This window comes from Phocoena phocoena, chromosome 5, assembly GCF_963924675.1.
Source record: "Phocoena phocoena chromosome 5, mPhoPho1.1, whole genome shotgun sequence".
Classification (NCBI taxonomy): Eukaryota; Metazoa; Chordata; class Mammalia; order Artiodactyla; family Phocoenidae; genus Phocoena; species Phocoena phocoena.
This window is the reverse complement of record NC_089223.1, coordinates 27,451,832-27,471,609: the sequence shown is the minus strand read 5'-3', so window position 1 is coordinate 27,471,609 and position 19,778 is coordinate 27,451,832. Positions and strand designations below refer to the sequence as shown.

Genomic DNA, 19,778 nt, shown 5'->3' with positions numbered 1-19,778 from the left:
GGGGGCAAGGAGAAACAGGAAGATGAGCGAACAGGCTTCCACACATCCTGGGAGGAGGTGTTGATGGCTTGGACTAGAGCGGTCCCAGAGGAGGTGTGGGAAGTGATCAGAACGTGCATGTTTTTTGAGGGTAAAGTAAACAGAATTGAACAGATTGAGAATGAAACTAGGGAGAAGGAAGAGTCAGGGAGGAGTCCAAGTTGCTGTATCCGTCGGCTAGGGCTGCATAACAAAGTACCACAAATGGGTGGCTTCGGCAACAGAAATATATTGTTTCATGGTTCTGTAGGCTTGGCCAAGTTTAACGTGTCAGCTGAGTTAGTTCCTTCTGAAGGCTGTGAGGGAGAATCTGTCCCATCCCTCTCTCCTAGCTTCTGGTGGTTTCTTGGCCATCTTTGGCGTTCCTTGACTTGTACGAGTATCACTCTCTTCATCGTCACACAGCATTCTCTGTGTGTGTGTCTGTGTCCTAATGTCCTCTTTTTACTAAGAGCCCCAATCATATTGGATTAGGGATGACCCTTCTCCAAAATGACCTCATCTTAACTAATCATATCTGCTATGACCATATTTCCAAATAAGATTACACTCTGATGGAAAACTAAAAATAAAATTACCGTATGATCCAGCAATCCTACTCCTGGGCACATATCTGGACAAAACTATAATTCAAAAAGATAGATGCACCCCCTGTGTTCGTAGCAGTACTATTCACAATAGCCAAAACATGGAAACAACCAAAATGTCCATTGACAGATGAATGGATGAAGAAGATGCGGTACATATCCACAATGGAATACTATTCAGCCATAAAAAAGAATGAATTAATGCCATTTGCAGCAACATGGATGCAACTAGAGATACTAAGTGAAGTAAGTCAGAAGGAGAAAGACAAATACCACATGATATCACTTATACGTGGCATCTATGATATGACACAAATGAACCTATCTATGAAGCAGAAACAGACTCGCAGACATAGAGAACAAACTCGTGGTTGCCAAGGGGGAGGTGGAGGTGGGGAGGGATGGACTGGGAGTCTGAGGTTAGTAGATGCAAACTATTATATATGGAATGGTCGGACAACAGGGTCCTACTGAAGAGCACAGGGAGCTGTATTCAATATCCTGGGATAAACCGTAATGGAAAAGAATATAAAAAAGAATGTGTGTGTGCATATGTAGATATAGATATAGACATAGATAAAAAACTGAGTCACTTTGTTGTACAACAGAAATTAACACAACATTGTAAATCAGCTGTACTTCAGTTTAAAAAAAAAGGTCACCCTCTGATGTCCTAGGGGCTAGGACTTCAACATTGGAATTGGAAGTGGGGAGAAGGACACGATTCAGCCCATAGCAGTTGCCATTGACTGAGCCAAGGAAAGTGTTTTTGGATAGAAGAGGAGACTTCCAAAGACCAAAGTTAAGAGACTCTTCAGTTTGAGGACCAAGACCAAGGCTCACAAAAATGTTAAATACAAATCCCATGTATGCTTGCAGTTGTAAGAAAGCACTTACATGTTAATGATGGTTTTTAAGTTGTATTCTAATTGTTTATGCAATCATGGCATTTTCCTGTGAAGCGTAAGAGAGTCAGAGTATGGATTGAGTTTTACTGGCCAATATGCCGAAGAAGTTACTGGGGCTGAAATGGAATGTTTTGAATGCCATAAAGGAGTCAAAGGACGCTAATAAAAATAATAAAGAGCACTTTTCTCAGGAGAAACAACTTTGGAGAACATTGTTTCAGCCTTTGATTTAAGAAGTCATTTTTCTAGAAAGCCAGTCATGCTGCAGTGCTCTGAGCAGCTGCATAGTTTGTTCCTTCATCTGTTTTTGGTGAGAGTGTAGTTAAAACATATAAAATCAATTTTTAAAAAATCATGAAGGCAATAGTATCACAGTTAGCTAATTTGAAAAACAGAAATCGTCACCGTAACATAACCATTCTAGCCTTTTCATATGTTTTCTTTGAGTTTTTATGTTCCTGCTGTTCTACATGGAGACATAAAGCTAGGACAACAAGGTGATGGTGCTGACATACAAAAAATCTACCCAATGTTTTCTGAACACGTTCAGCTCGAATTTCTCTCACATTCCAGCTCGCGTTGCACATTCTGTTTGCTCTGCCCCTGTCTTTGTCTGGCTGCAGCTACCATCTAGTCGTGCTTCAGAACTCAGCTCAGCTGTCACCTTTGGGGAAGGCTGCTGACTGGTATATTCCTAGCTTTCCCAGTATGGAAGGCTGAGCCTACAATGTGCCGCTATATTACCCCGCACCTAAGCACATACCATAATGCTGCGTGTCTCCACCAACTTTGAGGACAGGAGCTGAGCAGTCTATATTTATTTCCTCAGTACCTTGCACAGGACCTGTGGGTAGATATTCAATAAGTGCATGTGGGCTAGGAATGAAAAAAAAAAATCGAATTCTTTGCCTGCTTGGCACACATCGGTCACTGAACTATGAGACCTTATTAGAATTTAAAACAATTTTCTTCAGATTGTGCCATAAACCGGCACGGGAATATGTAATATAGCTTGAGAAGAGTCTCCTTTAAAAGTATTCGTGTAGGACTTCCCTGGTGGCGTAGTGGTTGAGAGTCCGCCTGCCGCTGCGGGGGACACGGGTTCGTGTCCCGGTCCGGGAAGAGCCCACATGCCGTGGAGCGGCTGGGCCTGTGAGCCGTGGCCGCTGAGACTGCGCGTCCGGAGCCTGTGCTCCGCAACGGGAGAGGCCACAACAGTGAGAGGCCCGCGTACCGCAAAAAAAAAAAAAAAAAAAAAAAAAGGATTCATGTAGATTGTTGCTTAAAAGGTTAAATTTGTCCCTAAAAACTGCACCCTTCAGTTTCTTACCATGAAAGGTACCTGAGATAGTTACCGTATATGGCTTGTTTTTAGTATTAACTGTGCCCCTTTAAATTAGTAAGCAAAATGAAGCAATTTGAACATACCTATGTAAGGTAACATGGGAGAAAATGCAGGAGCTTGGAGGAGTAAAATTGCTGGCAAAAGAGACAAGAATTATTTTAATTGTAATTTGTGGATTGTTTGGGAGAGGGGAGAGATTTTTATCTGGCATAAATTGAGATATAATCTGAGTCCGAGTGAAGAGAGTTGAGAAGTATTGTAATAGCCCTTTGATGCCAAATATAGTTCCGTGATGACGCGGCTCAAGATTTCTCTCCTCTCTGTTCACCTAGAATGCAAATAATATTTTTCGGTAAACGTTCTCAAAAACAGGAAAAGGAAGAGAAAAGTTTATATGGGATTATTTATGACTTCTTAGTACTGAGAAGAGGCTTTGCTGTAGAGAATTCTTGATACATTACTCCCCTCATAGGATTTTGCCTTCATTTCCTAAGTCACTCAGGATGGGACCCCATTGAATTCATTGATGGAACCAAGATGATTGACAGATATTGAGCTAAGCTGTACAGCATGTCAAATGTGCCACGACACTGTAGTTATTTAAATCTTGATTTCTTTCCCCAGCTCTACTTTACGAAGTGTTTCCACTGGATCCTCAAGACCTTCCAAAATATGTTTGGTGTGTGGGGATGAGGCTTCAGGATGTCACTATGGTGTAGTGACCTGTGGCAGCTGCAAAGTGTTCTTCAAAAGAGCAGTGGAAGGTAAATGTTCATGTGGGTGTTCCTTTTACACATTTTCTTTCCTGGTGTGCGGTTTACTTGCAAGGTTAACTCGGTAGCATTATTGGGAAATAATTCAGAAATGTCCTTAGTTTTGGATTTAATCTGTCCTTAGTTTGGGATGTAATCTGTCAGTGATAAATAGTAATGATGCCTTGTCTAAAAACCACTTGGAGATTCTCCACCGAGCAATGTTTAATGGCCAAAATTCTAAATTGTGGATTAAGAGCAAGCAGTCAGAAAGACTGGTTGTTTTGGTTGTTGGTTTGTCTCAGTTTTTTTTTTTTTTCACTTAGACTTATCAAAATCATTTTGTGTCACCATAAATTTAATTTGCATGATCAGAAAGACCTTTTTTTTTACAGCACGTCTGCCTTGTCTATGTTTCTGTATAAATATATGTGTTGGTGGCGAGTTCAGACATTGACATCAGGATCGTGTGTGTAATTTAAGTTGTGTTCCTTACAGAATAATGTCATTTAACAGCTGCTTGAGAGTCCAGGTCCCCATTTGAGTCCTACCTTCGTTCCTACTGAAAGTTTCCAAACCAGTACATTAAATGAAAAATTGGACTGAGATTCTTTAAGTTCATGTAGTCTAGCTTTTGCTTCTGTCCAAGTAATTGTACTTACTAAGGAGAAATGGTCTTTTTGTTTGTTTCTGCCTTTCTCCAACTTCACTTCCAAGCAATTAATTAACATCAGGCTTAGGCCTGATGGTTTTATTAATGTTGACTACTATGACTGGTCAAAGTGTAGAGTTTTTTGCTATCGGGAGAAGTGTTGTGTAATTGACACTTATTCTCACTAAGGAGTTCAGCATTAAGATTCCTGCAGGTGTATTTCTCAGGACATTTTTCTGAGAGATGAATTGGTGTTTCAGAGACTTAGGCATAAATGACTTGAATGTTTGTTTTGCTGAGGACCACAAGGAAATGTCCTTAGTTCTGGGATAAAAAAAAGCTGACCAAGTAGTTATTTCTGTGCTTCTGAGGTTGATTCTGCATTATTTAATTGATAGTACATGATTTTACATTATTTACACTATTAATTATTTAATAGTCCCCAAACCCAGCATTGAATTGGTAATAGGAGTTCCATATTTCTTTCTCGGGGTATGAGCTCTTGGTTACAGGTGACAGAAGATTCAACACAAACTGGCTTCAGCACCAATGGAAATTCATTGGCCCACATAACTGGATAGTCCTCATGTGGGCATGGCTTTGGGCAAGCCATGGTCTTAAGCCAGGTCATTCGCATTCAATCTCATTCTCTCCATCGCTTGACTTTGTTCTGGCTCTGTTCTCATGTGGCTTCTCTCGTGAGAAGAAGAGAGGTTTTCTGTTCCCAGGGGTTGTTATAAAAGCCCCCAATTGGATCTCCATAGACTGAACTTGATTCACGTTGGCCCCCTCCAGACCAATCACCGTGGCTGGGGGGAGCAGTGATCTGATAGGCTGGTCCTGGCTGGAGTCGGCCAACCTGAACAACCTAGACCAACTGTGGGAATGAGCATTTCCCGGAGAAAAAGGTGGGCCCTGTTACCAGAAGGCTGATTTCCAGAAAATGGGGGAAACAAGTATGTATAGTACTTAAATCAATTTAATTTTTTAAGATTGTCTTCCCTGCCACCCTCTTCTTTCTTTCCTTAACTCTGTGATTGACTCAGTAGAAGATAAGTAGCTAAGATATACCTCTGGCATCTTCTAATGCCGCTTTATACCTTCCAACATAAGGGCTCCCCTCCTAGGCTCACTAATTGGTGAACAAAGGTGATAAGTAAAAATAAAGCAGTGAGCAAAGGACATTTAGAGGAGGGTGCCTCTGTGTTGGCCTACCTATGGGTCAGCATTCACATCAGAACCCATGTATGGCTTTTTATAAAATCTGCCCTTCTCTGCAAAAAAATGGTTTTCTAGATGTTTTTGTTGTTTTTAAGTAGTTTCTCTGGAAGTAGCTAAGGAAAGAATTGTTTTTGCAACTGAGGTACATATAAACATGGAAAAGCCTAAATGTCTGTATGTCTTTTTCTCTCATTGAAAAGCTGATCAGTAATGGATAATGAACCTTGACAAGTGCCTTTTAAGACTTTTATTAATATAACTTATTTCCTGTTTATTTGGGAATTAGAATTTTAGCACCTACCTGTGTGAAACAAGGCTATAAATTTTAAATATAAACTTCATGAGAGTAATGACTTGTTTTTGTTTTGTTATTTGTATTTGCTTACTGTTTTATCATGCGTGTATGTGTGAAAGAAATAGGACTATCTCTGTATCAGAACTTTTTGATTTAATAAGAAATTATTTAAAATATTTTATGTAATTAGAGGCACTAATTTCACAAAATTATGGTATATGGATGTTATTTTTATTCCCCTTTTACAGATGAAGAAATTTGGGATCAGACCCAGTTAATCTATTTGGAATCGTAAGGCCAAACTTAGACCCATATTAAAGTCTTATGACTCCAAACCTAGACCCAACCTAAGGCCTCATAAATCTAAATCTCATAATCTCTTCTTTCCATTTTCCATAATTCTTAAGTTCATGAAAATCCTGCTCTATATGTCATTGTTTATGCCTGCTCGGTAATAATGAGGGCAGTGATGTAAACATTGAGAAGACAGTGTGGTACCCTTAGTGTGTGTCTCTGCGTGTGTGTCACTGTGTGTGTACATACACACACATATAAAAACATGTATGTGTGTTTTTATATTTGAATATTTACTACGGTGGTTTTCCAGTTTTAACCTTAAGCTCCTCCTCGGATTACGTATACAGAGGCTTCTAAGCAGCTGCAGGTAGGGGAGTCCTTTAAAATCGAAAGGAACTAACAACATCAGGGCGAAATGGAAATGACCACTAGAGAGAGGACAGGGGGAAAATCACAGCAGTCTGAGCTTCAAGCTTGTTGGCTTCAGGCTTTTATGCCCTAGAGCACCCCACTCCAATGCTTGGTCTGATAGTATGGTGGTGACTACATAGGGAGACTGCACATCATTTGTTTTAAGTGTATATTATGTTCTCTGTGTCCCGTCTAATGGGGTGTAGATATGTGCTTATTTCTTCTTCTTAAACATTTAATATAAAAGCACTTAGCTGTCTCATCCAGAATACCTTTTTTGTCAATAATGTTGGTTTAGAGCCGTATTACTGTACCTTACAATGGAAGCTTATCGTTTTATTTTTAAATTTGAATTGCTTATTTGCCTTGAAGGTTTGTCAGGACCTTTCTGTCTTAAGAAAAAGAATAAACCTATATGCACACGCACATGCACACATACACGTATATATATTTTAAGTTGGGTTCTCCCTAGTGGTGGAAAGTGGACTGGCTTTAGGGTCAGAAGACTTGGTTTAATTTCCAGCTCTGCCACTCACTTGGTGTAAGATTATGGCAAGTTATTTAACTTACTTGGGTGTCAGTTTCTTTATTTATAAATGGAAATGGTAGTATTGCCTTGCCTGTTGCTATGAAAAATTACATGAAAGCAAAATGTCTTTGCAGATTTTATAAATCGTAAAGTGGCATCAAAATATCAGACCTTGGGCTTCCCTGGTGGCGCAGTGGTTGAGAGTCCGCCTGCCGATGCAGTGGACACGGGTTCGTGCCCCGGTCCGGGAAGATCCCACATGCTGTGGAACGGCTGGGCCCGTGAGCCATGGCCGCTGAGCCTGCGCGTCCAGAGCCTGTGCTCCGCAGTTGGAGAGGCCACAGCAGTGAGAGGCCCGTGTACTGCAAAAATAAATATATTAGACCTTGACTTTAGGAACAACTGCTGAAGTTCTTTGGCCACGTCTGTACACAGAGATCATGTAAATGATTCGGTAACGTTGTACTGTTAGGTCTTCATTTTTCCCGTATTACATTATTTTGCCCATAGAACTGCCCTTTGAGGTTGTAAGATCCTTCTAGACTAGCAGTTCTCAAAGTTTCAAAGGATGTCGGCATCAGGGGTGAGGGGGTAGAAGGCCTGTTGACATTTCCTTGAGGGACTTTTCCACCGTGGACTGAACCATCAAGATTGATTCCCATAACGAACCTTCATAGCTGACGCTGGCACCCACCTTTGGGAGTTGCACAGTAGAGGAAATATTGAGAGATGCCAACTGGACTTTTAGCTCCCCTGTTCGATGTCTTTAGGGCAGGACAGGGTCTTATCTCTAGAACCTAGCAACACCGCAGATATTTAGTAGCCACTAAATAAATGTTTGAATGTACATATCAACGTACCTATGTGGCATAAGAGCATTCCAGGTTAATGACTTGCCCCTCAAACCAGTAAATTAGCAACGAAACTGGCCCAAGAATTTACACAGGGCTTTTGATGTCTAATCTGCAACTTCTAATTCTAGTCTGAGTTTTTACTTTCTCAGTCTCTTTCCAACTGTAAGTTCCCATTGGTTTCATCTTGTGTGGATTTTACTTTGTGATCCCTCAATGAACAGAGCTGCCTACAGTCAGCAGGCTATTTTATAACCTAATTTCCTTTCTGGCTACTCAGTATACAGCAGTGTCTGGAAGACACAGCCACCACAAATCGCTGAAGAGGTACAGGGCTGTGAAAGAAGAAGAGAGTTCGCGATAATGTAAAGTCAGCTGGATTTATATTTTTGTAAGCAGACCTGTTAGGCTAAAGAGTCCGTATCTTGGTATGACCAGCCAAATCATATGATGTCTATTTCGACACTCAGACATTTCCCTTAAGTAAGAGACTTATAAATCTATTTCCTGAAATGAAACGGCTTTAAAAGGTCTAACTGTAGATTAATCTCAGCAGTCCTCAAATATGCAGCACTTAAGGTACCCACACCTGGATACATGCACCTCATTCCTTTCACGTGTACTTCACAGCATATAGGTGAGAAATCCTGTAATTCATAGACTGCTTACCCTATGGGGGAACATGTTTTTAAGGACATGTAATGGTTGACTAATAGTTAATTTTCTTCGCTTTTCTAAACTGAATGAGTAAACCGAACAGGTCCAGAGGAAAGTGTGTCTCACCACGTCATGGGCTCATGTTATCCCCATCAATGCTGTGTGTGCTCTTAAGCAAGAGGGCCAAACAGGCAAGAGTGTGAGTAAGTGTGAGGTCTCGGGGGCTGGATGATGGACCGTGCAATTATGCCGCAAAACAGAGCATTTAAATTGAATGGACACAAGCTAGATCAGGGTGGTCTTACATAGTAATTGAAATACAGCCATCTCCTTGTCATTGGCAATATGAAATTAAGGAAATGATAAAACAAGGAAATAACACCTGCTTATTAGATGTCTTCAGGTCATGATGTGTGTGATGCAGCCCTCCGTGTCCCTGTGTGCCACGTGCAGGAAGCTAATGTACATCAGAGGGCATCGTCCCTCCTACAAAACTGCTGAGTCAGAGATAGGAAACCAAGGACTCTTCTGGCTTACAGTTTTCTCACGAAACACTTTAAAGATTAAGTCTTTTTTTCCCTTTACCAAAAATTGGGAACGAGGTAACCTTATTCTTTCCAACTACTTTCTATAAGTGCTTAAATAAATACCTACCCAGTAGATCATATCTAGGATTTTTATGAACACTCTTTTCCTCCTTATATAAACCCAAGGCTTTTGTGTTAATTACAAATGTTTGCCCAGATTTTTTTATATATCCCTTCAGTTGGTTGCCATGGGAACATACAGAGCCATGACATTTAGGCCAATCTGGAAGGTCAAGGAAACTTCTTAAAGAATTGACCCCCAAACTGAATCTTGAAAGATTAGGATTGGCAATGCTGAGGGGGAGTAAGGACAGGCTGTCTGCACAGGGCACCAAAAGCTCTTTCGTGTTACCTCTATGGACGTGTGAGAGACAAGGAGATAAAAGTGGAGGCTGATGTGCAGATTGGGTTCAGGTCCTGGACTCTAAGGAGGGGCCTGAATTTATCCTTGGGCAAAACAGAACCTCTGAATGTTTTCATACAGCAGAATGGTAAGCTCAGGTTCGCATTTAATATCTGGCTGTGCGGAGGTAGGCTTATTTAAAGAGAGACAGTTCCGGTGGCTCTTCTAAGTCATTTCGGTGAGAGATGACCAGAGATAGAACTAGACCAGCAGCGTTAGGGATAAAGAGGAGGGGACAGCTAACAAGACTATCTGGGAAGTAACATTGGTGGGTCTGTATTGGAGGTAAGGAAGCAAAGATCTGGGATGTTTCCATAGGCTCGGCTGCTGGTGCCCTTTGCTGAGACTGGGGACGCTGGAGTGGGAGCAGCTTTGGGGGCATGGGGGGCAAAGGTCATTCATTCACCAAACATATTCAATATCCACTAAATGGCAGACCCTTTCCTTGGCATACCTAGGGACTTCCTGGATGAAGAAAGTGAACAAAATATACAAAGATCCTTGCCATGGTGGAGATTACATTCTAGTGAGAGGTGGTGGAGAGATTAAACATACTAAATGAGTTATTTGTGTAACATGAAAAGTTGATAGGTGCTCTGGAAAACAAGCACTGCCAGGATAAATGGGGTTGGAATGAAATTCCTTTTAGGACAATGAGTTTGAAATGTCCATAGAACATTCAGACGTGCCTAACAGGAAGTTGGATGTGTGATTCTAAAGCTTGGGGAATAGGGAAAGATCGAAAATAACTATTTTAGAATCATCATCCATGAAAGTAGATGCATTTGCCCAAGAAATGGGTATTTAGAGAGACAAGGAATAAGCCAAGTTTAGAACCTTAGAGAGCATAAATATAGGACATTGTGTGTGTGTATATATGTGTGTATGTGTGTGTGTGTGTGTGTTACACATGTGTGAATAATTTTTCTCCCTCTCTCCTCCAAGTTGTACACAGAAAAGTCTTAGTTGCTTGGTCTCTGGTTCTTCCAAGTTTAGATGAACTTCAGACATTATTGCATCTGTGGAACTTTCAATCCCAGTTTTTGCTCTTTATTAATCATTAGTCTTGATTTTCTTTTAATCTTAGCCAGTCCATAGCCCACAACCAAACATGATAGCAAGGAAATTTGATTTGCTAACCCAGGCAGAGATAATGTCACACATGTAGCAGATGCTCTAGACACATTTGTTGATCGATAACTATTTAAATATATGTATGGGGTTCCCCCTTGTTCCTGTCACTGTTTCTCTGAGGTCAAAACTATGTTGAAGTGATTTCTTAGAAAATGATTTGCAGTAGGAACATGTAGGCCAAAAGTAAATTAGCATTATCCAAAGAGAGCTTCTTGTTGCTTAAAATTTTAAACGAAGGTGCACTTCACATAGCAAATTTGGAAAGTATAAATTAGAAGCACAGTAAGTCATTTTCAGGTATTCCCCGTGTCTGTGCCTCTGTTTGCAGCCCATGTTGTCCCAGAAAAGAATCCAAAGCAGCTCACAGCTTTCCATGAGGTAAAATGAAATGTCTCATAAGTGAAATGAAAAGCAGGACAAAGGCAAGACGAGAGCAAGAAAGAGAACATACAGCCAGGAAAGGGGATGGTAGAGAGAAATATGCCCTTTGGCCTTGGCAGACACCGGCCACCTACTTGGCTTTCTAGGCCCCAGCCCACAGACAGTGGTGAGTCACCTGATGTACGATGTTCTTAACAACTAGGTTAGGGAATTGCCTGTTGAGAAGAAAATTTTCATGCGCTGCTTTGGTTGTAATGTGCCTATTCTTTTCATGTGAATTATAACCTGAAACTTAAAAAAGTAACTCTCCCATTGGTATTAATGGGATTGTTTGGTTTATCTTAAGGAGCAGTGCGAGAAACATGCTTTATTCTGTCAAACACCTTCTCCGATAATCATCGCTGTTATTTATGGAGCAGTTACTCCATGCCAGGCAGGCACTATGCCAAGTACTCCATGTTTTATCTCATTTTTTCCTCACAACTGCTGTCTTAAAGCTGAAAGTTTTGTGAGTTTTGCAAGGCAATATCTTTAAACCTGAACCCTCTAAGCAATTGTTGTAACAAGGAAAACAGTGACTACTTTTCTTTAACAAGGCTTAACAGTATGATCTTTCCACTCTTAAAATTAACAGCAATAGCAATAAACATTTGAGTACTTCTTTTGTGCACATTAACCTAAGAACTTTATTGTTTTATCATTTTAATCCTCACGATAATCCTATGAAACAGGTCCGATTATTCAATTGTTATCTGTCCTCATGTTAGCAATCAGTCATCTGAGGCATGTAAGAGTTGAATGAGTCAGTCCAAGGTCACCCAGATCGAAGGAAGTGGAAGGGCGGGGCTTTGAACCCAGGAAGTCCAGGCATCCTGACTCTGTATATTCAGCACATAAGCTCTACTGCCTCTCACAGAGTTATATCAGATCCCAACTATTTTCACCCCTCAAAAAGTAGGGCAACATCCCTGGCTGGAGAACACTTAATGAAGAGCCCATTGTCATTTAACAGTTTTCCCGCTATACTCTAAATAATTAACTCCTAGCCATTCCAAGTTGAAGCTCTCATTTGAATTTCTGTTGCCCTAATGGGAAAGAAATTGGGTAGTCTCTAATTTTTTCTTAAGGAATGAACTCCCTATTTTTAAAAATTACCATTACCATCCTAAAGTACATCTTTAACATCTTGATATTAATCTAAGGTGTGATGGAAATTTTTTATCTTCCTGTGTTTCATTTCCTATGTGTGATAAAAATTAGACAGAGCCTATCAGGCTCAGAGAAGCATTGCGAGCAGGACCTTCCTCCTCCAAAGCTGAAAGCCCCAAACTCTTCAGCCCTGATGCCTGGCAGCTCAGAAACAGGCCCGAGAGCCAGAGGACGCAGGGCTGCCTTCCCAGAACTTGCGCCCATGATGTCATTAGGATTGTACCGCTTACGTGATTCTGTCCCCTTGAGAATGCTTTGACACCGGAAACGAAAATTGCTAAGTTGATTGCAGTCAGTGCCAAAAACAGAGCCCTGGAAGATAAGGAGGATAAGGAGGCGTTTAGGCATTAAGGTGGAGGCGAATGGTGGAGGGATGGAAAGATGGGGGCTTGAACCTGAGTCTGCTCAGTTGAGCAAGCCCCGTTCGGTGAGGGCCTGGTCCACGCCCAGAGGTGGAGGAGGCGACTGAACGAAGACACTGGGGCCAAACAAAGGCCCTCATTTTGCAGTGCGAAATCTCAGCCCTTCTTAAACACAGCAAGTCTTTTTTGAGGAAAAAAATCAACGCAGGGGTATAGGCAGCGTTGTCTCTTGGTGTCTGCGCAGTGGCTCACGGCAGGTACCACCTAGCAGAAGAGGAGACGACTGGGATGGGATTGTGGATGATGGACGGTAGAAAGGGCCTGACTTAGGATGGAATTGGTACAGCTGAACAGAAGGCCTGATTTGAGAAGTGAGAAGGAGGAACGGGCAAGACCTGATGGTGGATTAGTTCTGGGGGATGATGAAGATTCTGATGGAGACTTGGGAGGAAACACTTTGAGAATGGAGAGGATGAGAGGAATTTAAAAACTGTTGAGAGGGACTTCCCTGGTGGTCCAGTGGTTGAGAATCCGCCTTCCAAGGCACAGGGTACATGGGTTCGATCCCTGGTCGGGGAACTAAGATCCCACATGCCGCGGGGCAACTAAGCTCGCGTGCTGCAACTACAGAGGCCACGCGCTCCAGAACCCATGCGCCACAACGAGAGAGAAGTCCATGCACCGCAATGAAAGATCCCGCATGCCACAACTAAGACCTGATGCAGCCAAATAAATAAATATTAACAAAACAAAACAAAACTTGAGATTGGGTCACCCAAAGAGATAAAGCAATCTCTATGAAAAAGCAGAGACTAAATTCTAAAGAAGTTCATTTTTTTTTTTTAACCTGGATATATTTTCTGGCACGTTTTAAAATAAAAGAAGCGTGTAACTAGATATAGGTAGTTTGGCAGATCGGCTTAGTTTTAGGCAACAGATGTCAGTGGCTGCTTTGGCTGTTTGGTGCAGAACATGGGAAGTTATGAAATGAAATTGAAATCCTGGTGAAGGTGCTGGGCCCACAGCACCAATGAAACAGCCCCGCAGGGCATGGTGGATCGTTGGGGAGACATGTCATCATTACTGCCCATGTTAGAGGTACTAAATGATGTTAGCAGTTCATGACACCGTAGGAAACCACAACATGAAGCTGCTTTTTTTTTTTTTTTTTTTTACCATTTTAACCATTTTTAAGGGTACAGTTCAGTGGCATTAAGTACATTATTCTGCAACTATCACCACCATCCATCTCCAGAATTTTCTCACCTTCCCAAACTCCATACAAAAGCTCCCCAATACCACTTCTCCCAGCCTTTGGGAACTATCATTCTACTTTTTTTTTTTTTTTGCGGTATGCGGGCCTCTCAATGTTGTGGCCTTTCCCGTTGCGGAGCACAGGCTCCGGACGCGCAGGCTCAGCGGCCATGGCTCACGGGCCCAGCCGCTCCGCGGCATGTGGGATCTTCCCGGACCGGGGCACGAACCCGTGTCCCCTGTATCGGCAGGCAGACTCTCAACCACTGCGCCACCAGGGAAGCCCTCATTCTACTTTTTACCGCTATAAATTTGACTGTTCTAAGTACCTCATATAAATGGAATCATACAATATTTGTCCTTTTGTGTCCAGCTTATTTCTCTTAGCTTAACGTCTTCAAGATTCAGAAAAATTGTATAGCAAAAAAAAAAAAAGCGCATGTTTCAAGTCTCCAAAATTTTTGCTGTAATTTTTTGCTCTTTAAAGACAGACATATCCAATGTAGTGATTTTTTTCTTTTACCCTTATTCCTTTTTATCTTCATTCACTGCCCATCCTGACCTCTTAGATCAGAAAGAGAGAAAGGCTGATGATGATTTCTGTAGAGATAAGCAGATACCTGTAACGCATACACACATAAGCACACGCACTTTTAGAGCTCTGCTCCACTTCACCCTGTCACCCAGTGATTTGCGTTCTGAGGAGAGGGGAAAACCTTGAACGTCAGCAAGAAGACTCCAAAACCACTTGAAATGATCATGAAAGCATCGGTGCACATGCTCACATTCTCTCCCTGTCTCACACTCATACACCTCCCTCCAGTATCAGAGACCAAATCCACCTCTAGATAAGAGCAGGTTGACACCAAGGAATGAAGCTCACCCGTCTCAAGCAATGGAGCTTGTTTCCATTTGCCCTCAGGTTGGCCCTAATTGAAGCTCTTTCATCAATGCCAGCACTTGGAATTCGTTGACTATAACATTACATTTACAAAAGCATCATCTTCCTGTCTGTGCTGTGTTGCTAATTAACAACAGTGAACTCTTCCAACTCACCAAGCAAAACATCCCTAAGGAGGAGTGACAAATGCATTTTCTCCTTACAGGTATAAGACTAAAGGCTCCATTAAATCACTGGTCTTTGACAACCAAATGCAGCTTTACAAAAGGGCTCTGTTTACTTTTCTAATGGTAAAACCACAAAATAAAGCAAATGAAATAAAACAAAAGATTAAAGAATCAAAATGTAGAGGGGCATCATAACTGTGAATAAGAATTGAAAAGTCACTTGTAGCAAATAAGCTGAGGAATAGATGGGATGAGGTTTTTAGGAAGTTTAACAGAAATTCACACTTACACATAGCACTATAGATGAGCCCAGACTCATTCAACTATATTTGTTTCAGAGGAATCAAAAGTATATAATTTGGCGGGGCACGGGGACACAAATACCTCCTCCTCTCTCCTAATCCCTCCTTTTATTTTATTTTCTTCTTCAATTTGGAAAGAAGAACCAAGGCTAGAGTTTGGAGAGTCACACCATCCTCTTAGAAGCCATACTGATCACTTAATGTTTTAGTGGAAGGCTCCTTGAATATTATCCAGCAGTTTAAGCACTTACTGTGAGAGTGCTCCAGTAAGAAGCTGAATAATAAAGCGTCACCAGCACAGATTCCAGAGTCATCTTTATGTTGAGGTATAGCGTGAGTCCAGAGAGATTTGGCCTTGGGGTCAGACAACCTGGCCTTGGGTCCAGAATGACACTGCCCACTCTGAGACTTTGAGCAAATAATTGAAGTTCTGTTTTCTCTTCTGTAAGAAAATAAATCTTAAAAGTATCTGCCCTACCCATCTCTCAGAGTTAGGAGGATAAAAATTAGTACATGTATGTTGAAACTGCTTTAGAAATAATAAAGGGTTGCTTTACAAACGCCACATTTAAAAATGAATATTCCCCTTCTTAGGAAGTAATTGAGTCAATAATTCATGGTTCTCAATAAAATGTAGAATATTTAAATTCTAGCTACTTCCTGTATGTGCTAAATATTTGCCTTGAAGGAAAAGAAACAGTAAAAATTAAAAGAGTATCTCACTTTAGGCAAGACTTAGAGGTTTGACTTCCTTGTTTAGGAAGGTTTAGGCGGATCCACATTGTTCATGAGGATTGCACCCAAGGGCCACAGTGGGGAAAGCGTTGTATATATTTAAGATCAGGATTTAAATTTAATCTTCCTGAATACGGAATCATAAAAAGAACAGAGACAGTTTTCATACTCTTTCTACATCTTAAACAATTTGGGAGATCACAACTACTTTTCACTTTCTTCTTCTTTTTTTAATTAACTGTACCAGGATTTCTAAAACATGCTGCATTCTGTTGCCCTCCCACTTATGTTGAATGGCTTAATTGGAAGACCAGTGCAGAATTAGTCGAGGTTGATTGTTTTTCATCTGGCCTGTACCATAGCATTTTCCCAGTTGAACCAGGCTCAGCAATTTGATATTGCTAGCATTACATAGGTACTAATTGTTCTGTTTTCAACTATTCAATATGAACTGAAGTTGCATTCAGAAAAAGAATAGGAATGAAGAGTATTAGTAGCCATTAATTAGAAATCTTAAGTAAAAATCACTGTTTTTAAGGGACAATAGTGGAGAAACTGTTATTGAAATGTCATTATTAAATGATAATAGATTAAAAAAATGATAATAGATTTAAAAGGTCCTTCAAACAACCTTTCCTTTCAATATTTAAAAATAAATGTGCTTCTGACATATCTGATGAAGATTAAGATGTATTTGAAGATCTTTAGTTGCTGTCATTGGTGATACTTAAAATTCAAAATATTTCTGTGACATCTCCCAAATACTGAAATAGCTGACCTACACCTAATTTAACTAGCATTTCACAGAACAGAGCTGTGATCGTGACTAAGGTCAGATGTCAGTGAAACATGAAGCACTAGGTCCAGAACTTGGAGAATCAAGCTAGGATCAGGTGCTAAGAAGGCAATGAAGAGGCAAGGAACCAACAGGGCCAGAGCTGATGTCAGACAAAACAGTCATTGAAAATAGAAAGGAAAATGCCATATGTGGGCCCACAGTGTAGACCCACTGTGTAGAAACCAGGCACATTCCTTCAATTCAGCCAGCATCGGTTGGATACTTACTATGTACTAGACCCTAAGTGTGTGCTACAGTCCATTCCTATTAACAGAAAGGCATGGGAATCCCAGATACCTTACTTTAATTTATTCTAAGTAGTGCACCTTTTTATAAAATCCTCTACTGTATCTTAAAAATTACCTGTAAAGCAAAAATAATCATATCGAGCCTTAGGAATTAACCTTGTCTTTTTTACTGCAGCAGTGCAAATTGTGCAAAAATCAAGTGGAACCAGGAAAGATTTCCCGTTTTACAAAGTTTCTCACTGTTGAACTCAATTTACTAGGCAGAAAATTGGTGTTTTCAGGTACTGATAGCTATTTCCTTTAATAGACTAAGTTGTAATTTATAGTCATGACCCACAGGGAGGGGATAGGAACAAAAAAACGAAATTATTTTAGTAGTGAAAATTAACCTCTATTGAGCCATTAACACATCCTTTGTAAAACAAGCCTGAAAATAAAAGCGATTTTTAAATTACTTAAAAAATCAAGCAAAATTGTCTTTCCTATAGTGAGGAGAGAACGTTAGAAGTATAACATAAAAGTGTGTTTTTCATTTATGTCAGAAAACAGAGTACGCTGTCTCTTTTGTCTTTACCATAACTCACCATTACATAAGTACTAATTCTGCTTTTTTTTTTTTGCTCTCCAATATGATCTGAAATTACAACTTAAAAAAGAATAGTAATCTAAAAAGAGTATTCAATAAATGTTAATAAAAATCACTGTTTTTAAAAGAGAATAGATGGGGAAATAATTATATAAGTGTTTTTAGGTCTAAAATTCCTTCAATCAGCTTTCCCTTTAACATTTTAAAATTAACTGTACTCAACGTATCTGACTGTGATCTTTTGAAGGTCGTCAGTTGCTAGCTGGATTACAAGAAGAATGTCATTTCAGATACTTGTGACTATGGTGCTTTCAATAACGATTTTTTAAAAATCAACTCTATTAAATATTTTTACAGGTAGTGAAAATATGTTTAAGATTTAAGTTGAGACATTAGTACACATTTTTCACATGTAGATAGTTTTTCCTTTAGTAATTGCACTATGACATCATTCTGCTATACGTTCTCTGTGATTTGTTTTGGGAAAAACAGTTGCCAAAAGAAATGTCGTTATGCAGCGAGGTGTGTACCTGCCTTGCAGCCATGCTGCCTACCACAGACCAGCTACTTTAAAATAGAAATTGCTGCATCTAGAATCACGGAAAGGGCCCTCCACCTTCTTTCATCTCATCATATGAGGGGATGCCAACCATTTTGTTACCTTTAGGTTTCTAGAGCACATTGCAGGTACCCACTCATTGTTATTAAATGACTAATTTAGAAATCAGATGGAAATTAACCCCAGGCAATGACTTGTTTATTTATGTATTTATACTATACAGGTAAATCATAGGATAAATATTCTTCCCACTGTTGAAGATTCTACTAAGGTCCTATAATAAAATAATTCTGTTATATTTGAAATGTCGTAATTCCATTTCCTTATACAACATTTCCAGCAAATACCGTATTTCCAGCTTCAGTCTCATAAAGCTTAGTGTTTATTTCTGGTTTTGTTCTTTTTTGTGGTAAAACACACATGCTGTGAAATGCACATCTTGCCATTTTTAAATGTACAGTTCAGTGGTGTCAAATACATTGATATGGCCGTGCAGCCATCACCACCTCTTATCCTTATAACGCTTTTCATCTTGTAAAACTGAAATTCTGTATCCATTAAACAATCACTCCCCATGCTCCACTCCCCCAGCCCCTGTCAACCACGATTATACTTTGTCTTTATATGTCTTGGTTTTGTAATATTTGCTTTTTCTTAATTTTAATTGTAACTGAAACTGCTGATGATGGTATGTCGTTTTCCAGAGTCAGTATAGATGTACCTTGTTTCGGCTAGAATCATAACCGTAGGGACCTGTGTTCAAAGTCCAATCACTGTCTCTCGTATTCATCATGGTGAACATTTATTAAATGTGACTGTGAGCTAGGAGTGCAGTGGACAGTCTCTCATTTCTGTACAGTTTTTGTAGGTGTGAAGTAGTATCCTTCTGTTTTGATGAGAAAATTAATTAGAGGAATTAAGCCATTTGTCCACAGTCACACAGTGAAGGACAGAGGTAGGAATGGCAGGCAGGTTTTCCTGACTCCAGACTTTGTCTGAGTTCACCGTGTTGCCCTACTGGCCCCGAGGCCTGGGCAATTTACCAGCCTCTTCCTGACTCCCCGCTGTAAAATGGAGATGGGGAAATACCTTGGGTATCGTGATGTCTTAGTGACTGTGGTATATGCCAATTTTCTGGCACGTTGTAGACGTTACAGGGGTGATAGCTTCTGTATCATACTGTGAATAGCTATCATACAGAAATGATAGCTATTTACAGTACTCTTATTACTTGTCCGACTGGACACATCCCACAGAGTAGGCAGAGCTCCCTAAGTGGTTACTTGATGAAATAGTGTATAGATGTCAGGGGCACAGTAATTTTATATGTCTGATTCCAAAACCCCCTACACACATGTTAAATACAAAATGTGTATTTGAAACCAGTAAAGGGGCTGCTTTGAATCCTGGTGAAAATAAATGCCACTGAAATTGAATGTAGACCAAGGGCGAGCAGCTTTTCCAGTTGTTAAAATAGCTCTGTTTTATTATCAAATCGGGTGATGGATGACATTAAAAACTATAATACTATTTTGTAGAAGAGATTCTCTGCATGATATGAGGTATGG

At 40.3% G+C, this 19,778-nt stretch overlaps 1 protein-coding gene across 2 annotated transcripts in view; it reads left to right on the top strand.

Moving 5' to 3' along the window:
* The window catches only part of NR3C2 (nuclear receptor subfamily 3 group C member 2), a 359,661-nt gene that overhangs the window by 161,286 nt on the left and 178,597 nt on the right, over positions 1 to 19,778 (top strand). For both annotated transcript variants that reach the window (XM_065878137.1, XM_065878138.1), the window contains exon 2: positions 3,504 to 3,643. In XM_065878137.1, coding sequence (XP_065734209.1) covers positions 3,504 to 3,643 — 140 coding nt within the window. The remainder of the gene's footprint in view (positions 1 to 3,503; positions 3,644 to 19,778) is intronic.